Source organism: Xenopus tropicalis, chromosome 4 (genome assembly GCF_000004195.4).
Source record: "Xenopus tropicalis strain Nigerian chromosome 4, UCB_Xtro_10.0, whole genome shotgun sequence".
NCBI classification, from domain to species: Eukaryota; Metazoa; Chordata; class Amphibia; order Anura; family Pipidae; genus Xenopus; species Xenopus tropicalis.
In genome coordinates this window covers 124,023,049-124,043,523 of record NC_030680.2, presented here as the reverse complement: position 1 = coordinate 124,043,523, position 20,475 = coordinate 124,023,049, and the positions used below count along the sequence as shown (strand labels likewise).

The following is a 20,475-nucleotide window of genomic DNA, read 5'->3' as shown; positions in this document are numbered from 1 at the left end:
ATATATATATATATATATATACACATAACTTCAAAGTCTACCCTGGGGACCCGATACCCTTTACTCTCGCCAGGGTCCTGCCACCTTCACGAACAACTGTAGCAAGTTCAGCAACCCTTCAGGGTCTGGAGAACCTTTAGATCCAATATCTATCAAGGAGTTTTTTGCAGAAGCAACCAGTTAGGGTTAATTAATTGCCTAAAGAATAATATACGATGGCCCACTTTTTAAGTGGAACATAGTATATTTATTGTTCCAGTGTATAAATGTTTTATAAAGCTGTTATTGTGTTCCTGTACTGTCACTCACTGCACTCTCTGCCTTCACTCATAATATGTATGACTGAGGAGTAAAATACCAATACCTACGAAAAAAATCCAATATTCATTTATTCATTCACTTTTCAAAATTCTAATATCATGGGACCCTGGAAGACTTGCAGGAAAAATTATTTTTGGAAAAGAAAAAGTTGTGCATTATGATGACTTTATTACATAGTGGAGTCATACTCCATAACTGTTATTAACATCTACAAAAACCATATTCAGTAGAAATTCAATGCCATATTTCACTTGACTTTCTGGGGCTTGAGAATGACACTGGAGTATGATCTGATGCAGAAGAATGCATATGGGGAGATTTCCCTTGTATTGATCAAGTTGTTTTCAAGATGAAGCTGCTCTATGCTGGAATCACCTTCATCTTCAGCACTGCAGATGCAGTATGGAGACACAGATCTGTAACCAGACAACAGTTTTATGCCACATTTTTCCTTTTTAAATGGTTAAAAAGTTTGGCAAATGTATTTGTTTTTATTCTGTTTCTTAGGATTCCAAGCATATAAAAGAAACATGAAACTTACAAACTATTTATTTGATTGGACATTACATTTATTTCTGTCCTGTACTTGTAAAAAAAGGTTATTTGAAGCAGAAATCTTGGTTTTTATTTGTTATCACCTCTGCTGTGTCCAACATTGTATCTGTGTATGGCACATGGGGTGTAATCTCTGCTGGCTTAAAAAGTGCCCAACCCTTGCTAAAGAGACATGTATTCATGGAATCTGGCTGTTGCTGTGCATCTGAGAATTTGTTGGGCAGAAATCCAGCTGTGACCATTTGTGATGGGCGGTTTCCATTAAAATTTGTGACAAGCTCCATAGCAGCTTTGGGCACTTTGCCAATGTAATACATTAATTTTTATGACAATCACAATGCAAGTACATATGAACTTGACTTTTTAGGCAGTTAGAACTCAGAAACATGGCAATAAGGCCAGAGGGGCTGCTGTGAGATGACATAGACAGTCACTATTTATTGGGCTGGTGGGGGCTGTATTGACCTCTGTCTGCTTGAAATGCCAGGGCCTATTGACCTGAACTGCCCCCACAAAGCATACAGTACAAACTACATATATTTTAATTTAAAAAATACCAAAAACTTTTTAGAATTGGTGCCAAATTCAAAACTCTAAGCTAAGGGAACAATATATGTTATTTCAGGGCATTTTCATTTCCTCATGTTTAAAATGTCAAAAATGTATGATGTCTACATAAAATGTATACTATTTAAAATGGCCAATTTACCATGAGCAGGGGTGCAAATACCCCACAGAGCCCATACCCTTTCATCCTGCCTATGGTTGGTGCAGCTGCACCTTATCAAGCATCAGCAATAGGGCTCCCAGTTGTGTCCTTTGCTAATTATGGCATCACAGGATACAGCCAGTACCCCTACTAAACTCATTGCCACTTTTTGGTCTTGGATTAGGAAATATGTTTTCTTTTTACTGTCTTGACTATACCTATGGCACACAAGGGGGATTTCAGGAATTTTGCCAACCCTTATTTTTTGATGTGTGCCCCACACAGCCTCCCTTAAAACACAGTGGGCAAACGACTTGAAAGTTGTCCTGTTTGCCTTAAAACTGGACAGATATTAAATCCATATACAGCATGGTTTATTAGCAGTTAAAGGACATGTAAACTCCACATTTTCCTACCAAGTTTGGCACATTTTCCCCACCCAAACCATACAATTTGTACTGCATATATCCCCTCCAGTGGCCAGCACCATCACATTTTCCTAAAGCAAATAGCAGCTTTCACCTGGCAGCCATGTTCTCTTTCACACATCTTCAGTGACATTTATATCTGCAAACAGCATGTGTGCTGTAAATTTCATGCAGTGAAGAATGCAGGTTTACACAGGCAGAATTTACTTGGATTGAGCACTGTAATGGTTAAACTGAGCTCAGGACAGGATGTTAGGAGAAAAAACATGTTTCTCCAGCAGAGTGCACAGCTAGAGCACAGTTTCTATAGAAACCAGCAGTGCCATCTCCTCATTGGCTGCTAGACTGGAGGGTGTGTTTGGTAACCTGAGTACGCTCAGTAGTCAAGAACCAAAGTCAGTTCCTAAGGGAGGGGGCCACGGGGGTAAGAGGAGGAGAAGGAAACCCAAGTGATTAAGTGGATACTGTAGCCTAAAGGTCAAAGGGCCAAAAGTAGCTGCCGATATCGGTGCCTTGGACCGATTCGACAGCTAATCGGGCACTTCCTACGGGCCTACCCGACCGATATCTGGCCTGAGATCGGGAACCTCATCGGCTCGGTTTACATGTCCTTTAAATTAGATACATGGCTGCACCTTAGCATCTGAATTAAGAGCTTTTTAGCTGTGCAGAATTTGGATCTTTTATGGATTTGATTTCAGGGGCTGAGGTGGCAACTGTAATGTGATAATTAGAGCGACAATGTAGGCACCCACTTAACTAGATCATTGTTCTTGGTAATATGGAAATGTAAGTCAAAAGTCTACTGCCAAAAAAGTCCTAATCCATGTGTGAATATAAATGTTATTTTCCTTTCAAGTGGAAGTGATGTTTTATAAATGTTAAATGAGATGATGAATAACTACTGAATTATTACAGTGTTGGTAACTTTGTTAGAGTACTTGCAAATTAATGTTACCTGATTTTGTTGTTGTTAAGCCTTAGAATATGAAGGTCTGTCATGTGTTCTATTCCAAACGGCACGTTCTGTAATTCATTGTGATCAAGAAATATTTCCCTTAATGAGTGGTATGCTCCATGGAAAGAAACTTGGTCAATTCCATCGTTGTCTAATTTGTTAAAGGAAAGGTACAGATATTCCAGTCCTGGATTAAGGTGTGCAAAAACATAACCTGGAATTCGTTCAATCTGATTGCCTACTAACACAAGGTGCAGTAAAGATGTTGGTAAGTATGATGGGACATGGTAAAATTTGTTGTAGGAAAGATCTATTGATTCCAGGTTCCTTTAGAAAGAACAGATTAATACAATACATTTAGGCACAATTTACATTTTTACCTGTGTCCCAGCCAGAATTAATTAAGTTATATAAAAATACGACCATTTTCATATTCATTAATTTGCTGGTGCAAATCACAATTTTGGCAGAAGACAGGTGTATTAACAATACTCTACTGGTGAGAAATGTTAAAAATTCTATAAATGCCTTCCACAATACATCAGGGATTGTGTACGCCATTGCTTTACTACTTACTTATGGAAGATCCAAGTCAGTGGGTCTATTCTGCTTTCTTCAAGCTTGTTGTGCCTTAACACAACTGTATTGAGATTTATTGTATGATTAAATGCAGTTTCCACAATTTCCTCAATGTCATTTCTCTCTAAGTAGAGTTCCTACAATGCAATATGTAAACCCAACATTATAAAATAAAATATTGTCCATCATGCCTGAAATTATTACACTCTTAAATACAAAAAGTAATCAGCCATGATACCCCATTCAATTTGAGTTGCCAATTTAACATTTTATTTATGTGTGGTTTATTTTATATCACCAAATATAAAGGTAGATAGGTAGGCAGAAACAGAGAGAGAGATGATGATAGATAGATAGATAGATAGATAGATAGATGTTTTACCTCAATAGACACTGGAAGTCCCTGTGGTATTGTCCGGAATTTATTCCTTCCTAGGCGCAAGTAAGCCAAGTGTTTCATTGGTTTGAATGCTAAGGGACTAACATTGCCTTCGCTCAGCTGGTTTCCTTCCAGTTCCAGTGTTACCAGGTTTGTTAGGTCTAAGAAGTAAGAAAAAAATGCATTCTTTGTTTCTTTTGTCGAAAAGAATCCTGGTGGGCCAGTCCAACACTGCTACCACATCAGAATTTGTGTATAATAGATGCTTGGTTTTGAATACTGAAGTTTGTAGCTGTCTGCATTACTCTAAATCCTCTGAATACTAAAAGGGCTTGATACTCAATGTTTATTTTAATAACACTTGTGTGATTTTCAAGGGCTGTTTTCTGGCTCCAGATAGTTCTGGTAGCTTTTTCATCAACTCTGAGCTGTTGGTACTTGAATGTGTAAAACGTAGTGCTTGAATGGCTGAATGAGTATCTTCTCTGTGTTTCGCCATATTGATACAGCAGCTAAGCCATGCTTATATGAAGTGTCCACCAATGTGCGTCATTTGGAATAGAGGCTCCCTGATACAAGCAACCGGGGAATCTGTCATATCTACAAAATGTTAATTTATATGGTATTATCCCTGACATTAATCCATGCTGAATAAAGAGTAATATTTATAGAACTGTAAGGTTGGGTCCTACTTTGTTCTTAATATTTTTTCTGTAGACGATGCATATGTAATTGTAAACATTTTAGAACTGTATACAATATAAGTTAAAGGATGTGCATTGGTAGAAAGTTTCTAGATAATAAGCATATACCTTCCATACTGTGTTTTTTCAGGCCCTCAAGTTTATTGTCATTCAGTTTTAACTCCTCTAAACTAGATGGTAATCCAGTAGGCATATGGATCAGTAGGTTTCCATCCAAGTACAGACGTTTTAAAGTTTTCAGTGACTAAAGATAAGAAAGCAGAAAGCAGTCTGATTATATTAAACACTGGAGGTTTTATACTTTAAATCAGTATAACATGTACCTACTCTTCTTCTAAAGCGCGCAAGTCTGACGCCCAGGAACTCTGAAGTTACCCAAATTTCAAGTTTTAGCTTTCAGGGTTCCCTCTGCCAAATGCTTTAATGGGCACAACAGACTCGCGTTCTGTGAATTGCGCACAGATGTTATAATAACAGCGAGCGCCGAAAATGGCACGGTCGCCACTCTGGGAAACTATGGACACAATAGTGTCCAATTCATCGACACGTGCACTCATAATTCTGTTGGTTTTGATGCAGTGAATGCAGAAGTGGGAGAAGTTTCATCCTCATAAAGATTGATAATATTTACGTTTCACAATTAATTTTCAGATCAATATTTATTTACGTAATACCGACTTGCTTTTCATATATGTTTTAAAAAATATATTTGTAAAATTGTACGCTTTAGGATTTCTGTGTACTTGGAACAAACCCCTACTTGGGGATACAGCTGTACTACTTTATTTTTATGGCTGCCTATTTATTCCCTGTCTTGCCCACTATACAAGAAAAAGTAGTAGATTGGAATAAATGTGGGAAACACTTCATAAGCATGTGAACTCAAAAATAAAGTTTGCTTGTTTACCTTCACTTTTAGTATGCTGTAGATAGTGCTATTCTGAAACAATATGCAATTGGTCTTTGTTTTTTATTATTTGTGTTTTTTTAATTATTTCGCTTTATATTCAGCAACTCTCCAGTTTGGAATTTTAGCGGATATATGGTTGCTAGGGTCCAAATTACCATATCAACCAGGCAGTGGTTCAAATGAGAAACTATAATATAAAAAGGAGCTGGTCTGGATAGAAATATAAGTAATAAAAAGTAACAATGACAATTCAGTTGTAACCTCTAAGAGCAATAGGTTTTTGGCTGCTGGGGTCAGTGATCCTCTTTTAAAAGGTGAAAAGAGTGAGAAGAGGAAGGCAAATAATTCAAAAACCATAAACAATATAACTTACTAAAAGAAAAGTTAACTTGAAGGTGATCCACCTGTTTCATGAGTTAAAGTGTATACCAAAATTACACATTTTTGGGCATTTTAAAGCTATTTATGAATGTAACTGCAAGCAGAAGCAATATCTCTGTCTCCCTGTGTTCTCTGCACTGATGGTTCTGTTTGGTAGGTTGCTTAACCAACTCCTTTGCTAACCCCTCTCAGACCAAATAGATTGTGTATTGTGTGTAAAAAAAAAAAGCTTTAACCCTCTGGGCAATATGAAATATTAGATAGGCTGTTAATAGGGCAGATCACATTGTGTTAGAGAAGGGTGAGGTAAAGTGGAAGATTTTACAATGCCAGATGAGAACTGGAATGTCTGTTGTTAATTCTTCAAGCAGTAGGTGTATTCTTGATTCCTGCTTTTTTTTTTAAACTACTGTTAAGAAAGTAATACTATTTTTAATGCTCACCGATGTTCAGTAGAGTTGGACATAAACATTTTATAAATTAAACTATTTCACAATATGTTGCTGAAATTTTTGGTCTTTCCTCCTGGCAGAACTGGTGTAAGTCAGTCTAGTTTGTTTGCCTCCTTGCTCTGACACCAATATTTTCACTTTGTTGTGTTTAGGCCGTTGTGTTACAGTTTTGGATCATTGCCATGCTGGAAGATAAAGTTGTGACCAAGTTTTACCTTTTTCAGATATCTTTAGGTGTTGCTAATTTTTACATACCCTTCCTTTCATATAATGCCATTTATTATCTGAAGTGCACTAGTCACTTTTGCATCAAAACTCCCCCACGACATGATGCTCCCACCCCCATGCTTCACAATTGGGATTGTGTTCTTCAGCTTAAATGCTTTACCCTTCTACCTCCATACATAGCTATGATCATTATGGCCAAAAAGTTCTTTCTTTTTTTCTTCTGCAAACTAGTCACTTTTGCATCAAAACTCCCCCACGACATGATGCTCCCACACCCATGCTTCACAATTGGGATTGTGTTCTTCAGCTTAAATGCTTTACCCTTCTACCTCCATACATAGCTATGATCATTATGGCCAAACAGTTCTTTCTTTTTTTCTTCTGCAAACTAGGTACTTAGGGCCTTTCAAGCCATGGCGGTGATGGACTCTCTTAATGATGGATGTTGATAATTTGGTACCTAATGCCTCCATCAACTTAACCTGTTACTTGTGTTGTCCTGGGGTTCCCTAGTAGTTAATTTGAGGCTTTTCTCTGAATAATGCACTGTTTGTGTGGTCCCAAGATTTTTATATTTGCAAATAATTATTTTTGCAGATGCTTGTAAATTGTTACTAAAGTATAACAGGACTTGCAGAAGTCCATTTTGTGTCTGAGGTCTTGGCTAAGTTGCTTGAAATTTGTCATGGTATCAAGTGCAAACAGGAAGTTGCTGTTAGATCCTTGAGTGAAACCACAGATGCTCTACCATCTACCATTTAACTAATAATTTAGACAATTGAGAAAGTCATTACTACAAGTAATTACAACACACTCTGGAATATTATGTTCAAAGAGACAGCCAACTTGTATGTAAACTTTTAACTCACTGAAAATCTGAACGCTTGCTCCCTAGGGGAATCTACTCTCACACCAGATTGAAAAATATTACATTTAAAGTAGAAATATGTACATTTTCCCCCCGGTGCATCTGTCTGGTTCCAAAGCATACCTTAAATGCTTGTGAGTCTAGTTCATTGGATGTAAGACTGTTCCTGCTGAGGTCAATCCTTTCCAGGTTTGGCATGCCATTGAATGCTTCTTTTGGAATTGAAGTGATAGCATTGTCTGTTATTAAAAAAAACAGGCATTTAAAAATGGAGCTACTTAAGATTTTAGTACAAACGGTAGAAAGATGAATATTGTATTCATGGGTGCACATTACTAATGGCACTACATGCAACCGTGGCAATCTGCTTATTGATGGCAGGCAGTTCTGTTAACATATACAAGGTGTGTTGTCATTTGTTATTATTGGCACAAAGATCACTTGTCACTACATGAAATTATAATAATTTAGATATACTTTTAATCATATAGCAACAGTTTTTCCTGGAATTGCAAGTCGCTCTGCTGTCTCCTAACCCACGAGCCACATTCAGATATAAAAAATGGAAAGCAACACAAGCATGCAAAAAGTTCCTGGGGGTACCCAGTTTGGGCTGTGATTGGCTGTTGGTAGGCCCTACAAGAGGCTCTCTTTGGTTGTACTCATGGTTTTGATGCAACTAAAGCTTGCCTTAAAGCCAGAAATTCAAAAATAAGGCCACTGGGAGCAACATCCAAGGGGTTGGTGAGCAACTTGTTGTGTCCGGGCCACTCGTTGAGAATCACTGCCTTAGATAATATACTGTGCTAAATGGGCACAATCATCAGAAACCAAGTATTTGTTATACTATATTTGTTATATGACAATAAACAATGTATTTAATAATAAATGTAGTTGGGTTTAAGTTAAAAGTAAACTTAGTTTGATGCTGTAAAAAATGAATACAGATATATATTCATTAAAAAAAAAAAGTTATAGCTAGATAAGTGAACATGTTTTATTATACATGTATGCCTGTCTGAGGCATACCTAGTAGTTACTGGAAAGTCATACTGTCCGAATATACAGTATACAGTCACTGCATCATTACATGGTACCCCATAATTTGTGGTGCCCTGCGTCATTACGTTTGTATATTTATACTAACATAATGACACAGTGCATCACGGGGGACATAATGTTACTGATCATCTCAATGGAGTATGGGAAAGTTTAAAGAGAATGCCTGGCTGAAATCATCTTGAATCTGCTTGTGTTTATGCATTAGTGTATTTACCTGCTGACATGATTTTAAAAAACAGTATAAAAATGCCATGAGCAGCATTAGCCTCATAGCTTACAAAGCATAGGCCTAAGGGGTATGATGGGATATAAACACCAGTTGCCTTCTGCACAGCAGTGTTTGAAAGCAAAATACTCAAAATATATGTCAGGCCATCAGTGGCAGTGTGTCTCTCACCCAGACTGGTTTTAACCCCTCCTGATCAGGCAGATGCTCAGCCTGTGGCTGTTACAGTGGGATAAGGTTCTGTAACATAAGAGCTTTGAGACAATTTTTTGAATAATTATGAACACTGATTCTGGTAACACCAAAGCTTTGCAGTTCAGTAGACTCATTTTAGATTCATCAAAATGTGTACTTTCTAAAAATATGATTTTCTAAGGTCCTCTCGGTTTTTGGGGATTTTGCCATCTATAAAATACAAATGATGTGTTAAAGGAGAAGGAAAGACATTTTGGCATTTTACTGCCAATAGATTAGCCACAATAGTGCCACCTAGAACGCTATATTTATTCTGCAGAAAGTTTTACCATATCTCAATTTTAGCTGGGTCTCAGTAGCTTCCGTGCTGCAGCTCTAGCTGGTAGCGAATTCTGATGGGAGGGAGAGAGTAGCAAACTGGGCAGACTCCTACCTGTGCCCTGAACAATTTTTCTGAGAGCAGGAGGTCTGACACGGGAGAACATGTGTACAAAAAAACGACAAGATAGAGGATAGTGCAGGGTTTCTGCTTATGGCTGTATTTTCATAGACCTTTCTGATAAAGTTTACTTCGTTTTTACCTTTCCCTCTCCTTTAAGTTTTGTAGCAACCATATTGTCAGCAATGGTAATACATAAACTGATAGACAACTGATACCATTTTAATACCATTTATGTGACAATTTCCCTGAGCTTTTCTACTTCATCAGACATCCGTGTGTAATAAAATACAACAAAAGGCTTTTACACCACTGATTCATTTTTGGATGTAACTGATCTAAACAACATATGGCTGGAAGATGTGGATAGGATAACAATGTAGTTCATTATGCATCCAATTCACATCAAAGTTGAAGTGCAATAGTGCTGATTATATTGTATTGGCAGGATAGCGAATGCGCCAGAAATTGTACATTACTCATTGCATTTATGGTCTAAATGAACCTCCACCTTTTTTTAAGAAGGTTATACTCTTTTCATGCACATAATTAGGGTTATCAGAAAGAGGATGACTGTATTGCTTTACACTGCTTACCTGTAAGTTCCATACTCTTCACATCAGGGTCGGATATAGGTGGTATTTGCTTTAGTTTAGCATTGGAACAGGTAACTGTAGTTTCTGAGATAAAACAACCTGGGGGCAATGGAGGGTGATGTATAACAGCAGGCCGACGAGAACCTGGAAATCTTGGTGAGATCCTGAAAACATCACCTCTCAAAATATATTCCTCTTCTTCTTCATCATCATCATCATCATCTTCCTCGTACTGCTCTTGTTCTTCCCTCTCTCTCTGTATTTGCCTCTGCAGCTGATTTAATTCTTCTCTTTTCTTCTCTTCATTCCTCTTCCTCTCCTCTTCTCGCTTTCTCTTTTCTTCTTCTATTTTTCTCATTTTCTCTTCTTCATATGCTTTTCTTTTTTCATCTTCAACTTCTCTCTCTCTGGCTTTCTGTTTTTTTCTTTTTTCTTCTTTCGGTTGTTTTTGGTCTCCCTTTTTCTTTTTTTGTTTCAGTTTTTTTGCTTCTGCTTTTTCTTTTTCAGAATTTTTTCCTTCCTCTGTTTTAAATAACTCATCTATTTCTTGTTGTGATTTTGGGGCCTTCAAAATAACCAGATCATTGCTGTTGTTTAGTTCTGAAGAATCCCCAGAAGATTCAGGTACATTTTCCCATAAAATTCTATCAGGCCCTTGAAGAGGTTGGTGATGATGAACTAAGTTTGTGAACAAATAGAATAACAGAGTAATTTATGCAAGAAAATAAGGCAACTATCGTATTCTATCAATATATTGCAGTGAGCAGAGCTAATTAAACAAATATAATTATTAAATGTAAAAATTGTACTAACTACTTCATATTTCCAGCTATAAATCTGATGTCACAATTAATTTCTCCTTCCACACTCAATCAGTGTTAACTGGTAAAGGAAGACTTTACATTTGTTGCCTGGAATATAGTTTCAGGCAGATGGATAATGCCATAATAAAATTGTAATTGGAAATTAAAAGAACCCTGTTGCCTGTTAAATTCATTTAGGGGTCCCCTGCTCATAATCAAGAATATTTTCTACATACCGGTGTTGCTGCAGACTGGGCAGCATTCTCCCTCGTGAGTCAGAGTAATAGGACATGTTAGAAGAGGGCAGATGGTTTCATCACAAATCTCTTTTCCACTTGAACACATGCATGTAACGCAAGGCTTAGGGGACCACACTGCGTTGTCAAACATTACCATTCCATTTACCGTGCAATGGCCTTTCTTTACTGGAAAAGAGGGAAAATAAAATGAATGTAATTTTGCATTTATAGGGTGTAGATTAGATTATAAGAGTGTGTAACCAAACAGTACAGATCCAGTAAAAAGGCCACAATTCAATTTTAGTACAGGAATCCTCCTCAGTTGCATTTCCATTTGTTATTGATGTTTAGATTAGCTTGTAGTAGTCTGGCAATTCTGAGCAATTTCAGTTTGCTTTACATTTGTGGTTGTTCTTAATCATGTATGGCTATTCCCTCGAAAGATGATTTACAGAAACATTTTAGCAGTCGGCACCAAAAACCCCCCAGAAATGACACACTTACCACCACATGTGCTTGTGCTATTATGCTGTAGCAGTACAGTTTTGTCTCCAAACCACAAAAGGACCAGCTGGGACCCTTTATTTTATCTTTATGTGCCCTGCCATTTTATGCTTTCATCCTCCCTGAACCTTCATCTCTGAACTTTCAAATAAAGAGTAATGTGCTCTTAGTTCACATGTGAAATTTTTCTCTGGATTAGGAAGAAACTTGCCAGGCAAGGTGTTCAACTGCAACTCTCCTTTACTGAGTTGTGAAGACACAAGTTTCAGCAAAGCCCTTTATCAAGACATAATGGGGCCTATTCAGTAAAGGTCGTTAGCGCTTATTGCACGTTTTATGTGTTAAAAAGTGTTTGTTAATTAAGTACCGATTCATCAAAGTAATTTTGCATGCGTTATTACTCATATTGCATGCGCAATAACCCCAATTATCCCAAAGCGTTTTTTCCATCACATTGCGGTAATTAATAGAAATAATACTAACGCATAATTCACAGACATATTTGAAGCGTTAAAAGCATAAAATGTGGCGATAATTACTGTGAAAATTAACACCTGCCAGAAGTAGGCAATACTAAATTAAATTGCAGCTGGTGTTTGTGAGTTCACCCTAGAGTGACGCATCCTCTAGTTTTCAGCGGTTACGTGCGTAATAGCATGCGCTAATATCACGTGCTATGAAATAACGCATAAATATATTGCATGGTTTAAAATATTGCTTAAAAATATGTCATCGCAACATAAATAACAACAATAAAATTGCTTCTTAATTCAGACAAGTGTCTTTTTTGTGAATCAATCATTTTTTCGGCCTTTAGTGAATCAGCCCCAATGTCTCCTGTAATTATTATGTGAGATTTAAAGTGACCATACACAGGGAGATTTAGGCTGTCTATTCCTTCAGACCAATTTTGAAATGTATCTGCCTGTGTACGGGGCCCCCCGACGGGCCTACCCGAATGATATCTGGCTGAAAAATTGAGTAGGTTTGATTTTTGCGTGGGATTGAGGACCATATCGGCTCCTTGATAGCTACCCCAGGACCACCTGCTTGGGCCAAACTGTTGGATTAACCAGATATGAGCATACCCAGGGAACCTATGTGGCAACGATAGGGGAAGATTGTACCCATTATTTAACTGAATCCAAATAAAATTTACTTGTTTATTGGGTATAATTGAAAAACAGGAAAAATATTTAAATTGAAAAATGTTATTTTTTCACTACCAACAATGCCTAGCTACTGGATAATATACTTTATCTTCCTTAGTTATGTGAAGAAATGTCACATTTATCTGGATTTACATATGTTAATTTTCTGCTTTAAAGAAAAGTTTTTATAACAATTCCTTCTAGAACATTTATTATAACCTGTTCTGACCTTTCTCTTTTTTGTGGGTTACACTGTAATGCATGTAATTATATCCTGTGGTCTTGGAATCCTTATTACATTTGCTGCATAATTTAGAAATTTGCAGGCTTTAGAGCTTGAAATATTTCACATTTTCTTGGAAATAAATGTTACCATTGTTACGCTACAGTCACAAAGCGGGTATACTGTTTGCTTCATCTTCCCAACCTCTAATCACAAAATACCATAACTATTATTTCCCAGCCACAATTCTTGATTAAAATCTGTACTTTTTTGGAATCTTTGACTTTGAGTTCTTTTGTGGACATCTGATTTGGGGTAGAGAAAAACTACTGAGCTTCTGATACTGCATGGCGATTGAAGACCTTCAGTGTGAGTGCAAGTATGTTAAAAATATTTTGCACCAACACAGTCAGAGCCCGACCAAGCCGGGCGGGCACCCTAGGCAACCCGACCGACAACTGCACCCGTTCTGGCACCCCCCCAGTGGGCGTCGACACAGGCACGTGCATGCACAGTAAGCGATACCGGACTAGGGGTAGGCAAAAGAGGCACTTATCTTGATAATAATTACATGAATATGGCTGCTCTGTATTTCTGTTGCTTTTATTGGCAGATGGAGCAAGTCCTAAGTATAAAAAAAAACACATCATTTGTAGACTAATCCTTTTTCGAGTTTCTAATTGCAATTTAAAACCTCTCCTGGTTAAAATGACTAATTTGTATAAAATCTTAAGGTGGCCAAACACTGGCCAGTACTCCCTGGTACCTTTCCTGTGCAACCATAATAAGCAAGTGAATTCATTCTCTTTGATTTAATATAAAAACTGTAAACATCATCTTTAAACTGTACCTGGTAGTATGTTGTAATTTGGAGCTTGCTCATCAACACCTAAAATTGTTTGTATAACGTGCACTATGGCATCATCTGCATTGAAGACAGGCTTGTGTAATTCCGGATTACGAGTGGTTGAGGGCTTAGTCATCTGTTGCTTTGCCATGGAACTTTTCGATAATAGTCTCCTGCGCCTGTTCTGAATCTTCCTCTTTTGGGATGTAGAAGGACAGGAATGTTCATCTTGAGCGCAAGTGGTCCACTCAGTAATAGCAATAAGCAGCAGGAGAAAGATTAGAAATAGAGTTCTCATTTTGATGTTGCAATGAAAATATCAAGCCACCCAAGAGAGGTCAGGTACGACTCTGTACGGGTTCCTGTAAAAATAAATGCATTTTAAAAGCATTCTGAGAGAATCATGTAGATTTCATTAGCAATTAATCTGCATTAGTCTCCTCCCATGGCCTGATGATTTTTGAGAGAATTATCCCAGAACACAATATTAAGAATATTAGATGGTGAAGTTTTACATTCGAGTTTTCAGGTTTTTTGCACTTAATAAATACCAAACATTCAAGTTTTCGAACCATAACTCAAATTTGTGTTTTTTTAACTGCAAAAATACTCGAATTCTGATAAAAAATATTACTCAACCATTGATAAATTAGACCCTTAGCATTTAGACCACTGCCCAGTTTTCTCATTTCACTAAATATCAAATCCTATACTTTAATCATGTTGTCTGTGAATTTGTATTTTAATTACTTTTTTTAAGGTACAAAAAAAAGAAGAAAATAAATTAAATATGCTATAATGTCTAAATAGATAGATAATGTTGTATAGTTAAAATGAAATGAACATTTGCAAATACTTATTTCATACATTCATAAAGAAAATTGTAATTGCTTGTGGCAAGCCAAGAGAGTTGGTCAGGGGGTAGACTTTCTAAAGCAATGAAGTCAATGTTAGCTATTGAGGTTAAACTGGACACTATACAGGAAAGATAATTAAAAGTTGGATGTAAAATCTGGAAAATCAAGGCTGGATTTTACTCTCTATTTCTTTCTTAATTTATTCATATGGTCCTACAACAAATAGACCATTAAGCAACAAAATATATTGTATGTATGCCACTTATGGTTTTTCCAAGACAGATTCTGTATAAAGAAATAATTCATGGAGGGGAAAAGAATTTAATTCAATCCAATGTATTATATATATATATTTTTTTTTTTTTTTCTGGATAAGGGGTCTTTCCATAATTAGGATCTTCATACCTTAAGTCTACTAAGAAATCAATAAAACATGAATTAAACCCAATAGGATTATTTTACATCCAGTAAGGATTAATTATATATTAGATGGGACCAAATACAAAGCCCTGTTTTATTTTTAGAGAGAAAAAGGGAATCAATTTAAAAAATCTGAACCATTTGATTAAAATGGTGTCTATGGGAGACAGGCTTTCCATAATTAGGAGCATTCTGGATATCGGGTTTCTGGATAAGGGATCCCATACCTGTATATGTATTTTGATGTATTAAATATAATACAAAATAAATGACTTGCTCACTGTTTGCATAATGGACAAGGAATCAAAATCTGTATCATGAAAGAACGATAATGGGTTACATACATCATAGTAATTATTTAAAGGAAACATTTTATTTTTCTGCTGTCACATAAACCTGCAGGGTATTAAGTGTCAAGCTTCACAATCCAAAAAGCTTTTCTTTGTAACAGTTACTGTCTAATGCCTTCACCTCTGACAACTTCTAAAAATACCCATTTCAACCTCAGTTGGATGTTTGCCTCATGAGACATGGTTGCCTCTTTAGCTGTCCCATGTTACAGATGTCCCATGTCCCAAATTACAGATATTTCCCCATTATTCTTTGGTATATGCCTTAATTTGCCTAGATGCCTGCCACTATATGCCATACTTCACTGGTACTTGAGGAAGTCTTTTGTCAGCCTTTAATTCTTTTAGTTTCCCCAGGAGGGTTATTTTCAGCTAGATTTGGGCCTGTATTACAGGTGGGAGGGGAGCACATCCCTTGGCAGTTTAGTATTTTGCCAGGGGGTGTCAGAATTCCCTTAGTTTATATAAAGGGAAGCTAACATGTGCTTGCCTTCTTTTGGTTCCCCCACTTGCTGGTGTGGTGTGGTCTAAGGGGCATATTTGTTAACACTGGTGATGTCGCCCATAGCAACCAATCAGCAATTAGATTTGAATAGTCACCATCAAGTTAGAAAACAAAATCAAAGATATGATTGGTTGCTATGGGCAACATCACTGGTGATGTTTGTTTTCAGTGTTAATAAATACACCCTTAAATGTCCTGGAATGGAGATAGATACCAGTAGGTAAAATAGGTGCCAGGATAGATTTGAAATAGCTCACTATACGAGTCAGGGTAGTTAGTAGAGCATCCAGAGGCACCAACAAGTGGTCTAGTAAGGGTTGGTATCCTGCAGTTTTTAGTGATGCCAGTTAAGCAGTCAGACTGAGGAATAGATTGATTCCAGGAGTAATACACCACTGTGAGATTGATCTAGTACTGAGCATTGTCTCACCAGTGCAATGAATACTACCTCTGGGTGCTGGGGACACTACAGCTTTGACTGTTTTAATACTAATTGGGAAAACATTTCAAGCATTTACTTTTGATTTGTGTAATTTCAATGTAGATTTAAGCTAAAGTTTAATGTGTCAATAAAGTCATAAGTAATGGTTCCTTATAACATATGGCTGTGTGCTATTCCCTAAAAAACTTGACAAATCTATAACTATATAAATAACTATAAACTTGCTGGTTGATAGAAAAGTAGAAATTAACAATTTTCTAACATCGGAACATTTAATCATGTAATTGACAGGTGGTAAAGGGGGTGCTGAGAATTTCTGCCAGCATATTTCATCTACACATGCCTTTACCTTTAGACAGGTGGCACAGAGGGGCATGGAATGCATGGGACTTAAACCTCTGAGAAGTGGTGCAGTCTGTTTCCATATGTGTGCCTTTATGTTATATGTGCCACAGGCCTTCCTAACATTCAAACATAACATGTTCGGTTTTATCATTTAGTGATAAGTGAAGTGAAAAGAATAGTAAATGCAAGCAATCAGTCAGTCAACCTAGAAAAAAAGTTGAACCACTGATATTATTAGTGTTACACCATATTATTTTACCATTAAAGCAAAAAATGCAGTAGAATAACAAGCACAAAACTAAATATAGACAGTTGTATTTAATAAAAGGTTTGAAACCAAAAGCATGTTTACCTGGAAATTTAACCTAGTTAGATTCTGCAATAGTCTTCTGTTGAAAAGTGAAGGAAAAAATTAATGTTCTGTGTTTATAACATTAAAAAGAAGATAAGATTTGAAACGCTGTTGTAACATGTAAGACAGAAAAAAGCTAAGGGATGTGGTTTTCTATCCCTGAGGGTTTACAGTTGCAATTTGGCTAAGATGAAGCAGCCAATAGAATAGCTATTACATTTACCGTCAGGGGGGAAATGCAGCACAATGCTTTGGGTCCTTTGGCTGACAGGGCACAGCTGGGAATGGAGTCAGAATTATGTGCTTGCATCAGCAAGAAAAGTACGGCTTCATTTGAAGAGGCCTCTGCTTACATTTGTTGTTAATCCACTTCTACTTCAATATTCAGTTTCTTAACAGCTTCCAGGTGCTTTGATTCAGTTGAAGTGCAGTCAATAATTTATTTTTATAAGAAGGAAGTTTAAAAAAAAAAAAAAAAAATACAAAAAAACCTGGCGGATTTTACAGGAAATAGATTGAAGAGTATTATACATCTAGTTCATATTTAAACTGTGAAGCTTAGATGTATTTTCTAGTGTGTTGGATCTGTGCAATCATAAGTATTGTTTATAGTCAAAACAAATATATACAGGTAAGGCTATTGCCCCACTGAGAGATTAGCCACCCACTGTAAATCTCTGCTACTGTGGCCTATATGCCTTTCCATCAGCAGGACCTGAATGGCCGTTGGAAAGGCCTACGCACCACTTTGTTTTTCTGAAGTCGCGCAAAGTTTCCTTCTGTAGGTAACGGCCCGATTTTAGAAATAAAACTGATGCCGATGCCTTTCTACAAGCGATTCATTATATTGCCAGTGAAAAGGCATTCTGGGGAAATTAGTCGCCCGCCGAGGCAGAGATTTATCATAGGCAACTAATCTCTCTCTTCCATTTTGCATTTCCAAGCACTGGCTTGGGAAAAAACCATAACAATTCGATTTACTGTGGGGTACTAATATATTTACCCCCCCCCCACCAAAAAAATATTATTATTAACATTTATTTATAAAGTTGCAACATATTTTGCAGCCCTTCCCCCCACCGAAAAAAGATGAAGTTTAATGTAGAAAATAATGTATCCTGTAATAAAGATACCTTGCAGCACACCAAAGCTCCTTTTCTGCAGTTCTCTGTGCAGAAACAGGAATACAGCAAAGCCTGCTTTTGGCAGCAATGTATACACATGGGGTGGGCTGCAGGCACCTAGGCGTAATCCTTTCCACCCATACCCGTCCCCTAACTTGCTGATCATTTAGATGTACTGGTACTGCACCCTGCACTTAGTGATAGATTACCAGACTCAAGTGATATTAGAGTCTTTGTGCCTGGGGTCATAGTAAATAAATGAACTAGTAAGTAATTGGCATGGTTACTCTAACCTTTGTTATCTGTGCTGGAGGGCTTGTAACATATTTCCGTGTTTTTTTCCATTATATGTGTAAGAGGATAACACTGTAAACCTAATTCCCACTGTACTTGTGAAGAGAGTCTGAACATCTGGATATCGTACTTTACTTTGCATGCATGGCCACTCTGCCGTTTCTGACGCTTTACTGCACTCATTATATTGTTGAGAATCACGAATAACAGCACAGCCAGACTGTAGATTTTTCAAATATTTTTAAATGGTAAAACTGTATTGCTACCTGGTCCAAAGACTATTTTATATATCGGTTATAAAGCTGTTTTCTTACTCCCCGAAAAATCCGCAGCAGCAAAGCTCCCTGCATCTGTTTTTGTACAAACTCTGACTTTTCTGGCTAAGAGTTAACATGTTTCATTTGGGGTTAGAGGGATAGCGACTTTGTACTTTACCATTAGTTTGCAATCTGCGTGCAGTCAGTTCTTCTGCGAATCTTCGGCTTTCTTGTTTGGGATTTTGTAGCTCTGGTGCCTTCTCAGCTTCACATGTCTCAGTGTCTGGAAGCAGAACAGTTTCACTACATGTTGCGGAGTTTATCAAGTTATTTTTCCAGGCAGCTGTTCTGGAGTTTAGATAGAAAGGGAACCCAAAACATAGCCGTCAGCATGACAATCTAGTCTTCCCTAATTAATAGCCTGTGGGACCTGCAGTGAGAACACATCAACAGGCCTAAAATTGACACAAGCACTTTGGGGGGAAAAAAGGTTAAGACTTGAAATGAACATTAAACAGTCTGTGCTACTAGCCACATATTTTGCCAATCAGGGAAAATAATAGAGTGCAGGAGAATGGTAAAAGATTTCTTCATGGGCCAAGTTTTTTTTTTTTCCTTAGTAAGGCAGATTGTGTAAATTTCACTTTGAAGTCTTTCCATTGTTTGTCTTATAAGCAATGGAACAGAACATTAGCAGAAATACTATTCAATATTCAATATTCAATAACCAGACCTTAAGAGACAGGAGGGTTGATTCACTAAAGGGAGATAACACTTATCGCATGCTTTTTTGCTTTTTTTGATGCTAAAAAAACACGCGATTCGCTAAAGTATTATATATATATATATATATATATATATATATATATACTATTATTAACTGCATTGTGTTAATTCTCACGCAGAAATAATACTAACGCATGATTCACAAACACTTAGACGCGATAACTATCGCATTAGTCTGTGCGAAAATTAACACCTACTTGGGGCAATTATAGAAAAGTACAGTTCATGAGCTTTTGACAACACAAAATGTATCAAAACTGTTAGACCACTATGTAAAAGTCATAATTGTTATAAAAGTGATATTACATTACTTCGTAGCAACAAAAAAAAAAACACATAGTTGGGCAAAAATAGCACAAGATCAAGGCAGTTGCAATTGAATTATCAAGAAATGCAAATGGATAATCACAAAGTGGGACATTTACTTAATCAGAAAAATACAGAACAAAAATGAGTGCTAATATTTTTCAAGAGTACTTGTTAACCCCCATCCAGTGCTGTGCTAACCAATTAGTGTGTTCTTGGCCACATGGACACTCCTAATAGATCATAGCAATGGAAGCATATTTTATACCATACTTTCATTTATATACTAAAAATGGTCTTCCAAATAGAAATTATCCAATTAAATGAATAATTCTTAGTAAAACTAGTAAATTTATGAGTTAGGTTAGAATGTAAGCTCTTGTGAGCAGGGCCCTCCCCCTATTGTCTCCAATAAATTTTCAAATTTTCAAATGTAATGTTGTGGTTTCGTTGTACCTCTTTATTTTGTAAAAGGCTGCATGAAATGACGGCGCTATATAAATAATAATATCAAGGGTGACTTCTCCACACCATTCTTGTTGAAGATATATGCTCTCTCTTCATAGAGAGAAAAATCCTTAATGAGGAAGACTGGGCACATTTAGCAGTGGTAAGATACAGTGTCGGACTGGGTGCCAAGGGCCCACCAGAAAACCTTAGACCTTATGCCCACTCTCTCC

At 36.9% G+C, this 20,475-nt stretch overlaps 2 protein-coding genes across 4 annotated transcripts in view; one reads left to right on the top strand and one right to left on the bottom strand.

Annotated features, from left to right (window-relative positions):
• Window positions 1–20,475, top strand: part of cenpp (centromere protein P) — a 139,662-nt gene that overhangs the window by 100,083 nt on the left and 19,104 nt on the right. The gene's annotated exons all lie outside the window — the stretch shown is intronic.
• ecm2 (extracellular matrix protein 2) lies at window positions 470–19,138 on the bottom strand. Of its 3 annotated transcripts, XM_031901095.1 has the most exons (11): window positions 18,882–19,138; window positions 17,029–17,065; window positions 13,761–14,119; window positions 11,030–11,218; window positions 9,991–10,668; window positions 7,596–7,711; window positions 4,742–4,877; window positions 3,933–4,090; window positions 3,548–3,687; window positions 2,972–3,298; window positions 470–737 (listed from the first exon to the last, which is right to left on the bottom strand). In XM_031901095.1, the coding sequence occupies exons 3-11, from the start codon at window positions 14,053–14,055 to the stop codon at window positions 569–571; spliced, it is 2,208 nt and encodes a 735-aa protein (XP_031756955.1). In that variant the 5' UTR covers window positions 14,056–14,119; window positions 17,029–17,065; window positions 18,882–19,138; the 3' UTR covers window positions 470–568. The 3 variants fall into 3 exon arrangements, with proteins under 3 accessions (XP_031756955.1, XP_031756956.1, XP_031756954.1); XM_031901096.1 differs by lacking the exon at window positions 17,029–17,065; XM_031901094.1 differs by lacking the exon at window positions 18,882–19,138 and having other exon boundaries at window positions 17,029–17,152.

What these genes read in the sequence shown, in the direction of transcription:
- ecm2 (XM_031901095.1), bottom strand. Translation starts at nt 14,055, where the DNA reads ATGAGAACTCTATTTCTAATCTTTCTCCTGCTGCTTATTGCTATTACT. An exon ending in AAATTACAACATACTACCAG is followed by an intron (nt 11,219 to 13,760) that starts GTACAGTTTAAA and finishes CCTCTTTTCCAG; the next exon opens with TAAAGAAAGGCCATTGCACG. An exon ending in TAGACTCACAAGCATTTAAG is followed by an intron (nt 4,878 to 7,595) that starts GTATGCTTTGGA and finishes TCTTATCTTTAG; the next exon opens with TCACTGAAAACTTTAAAACG.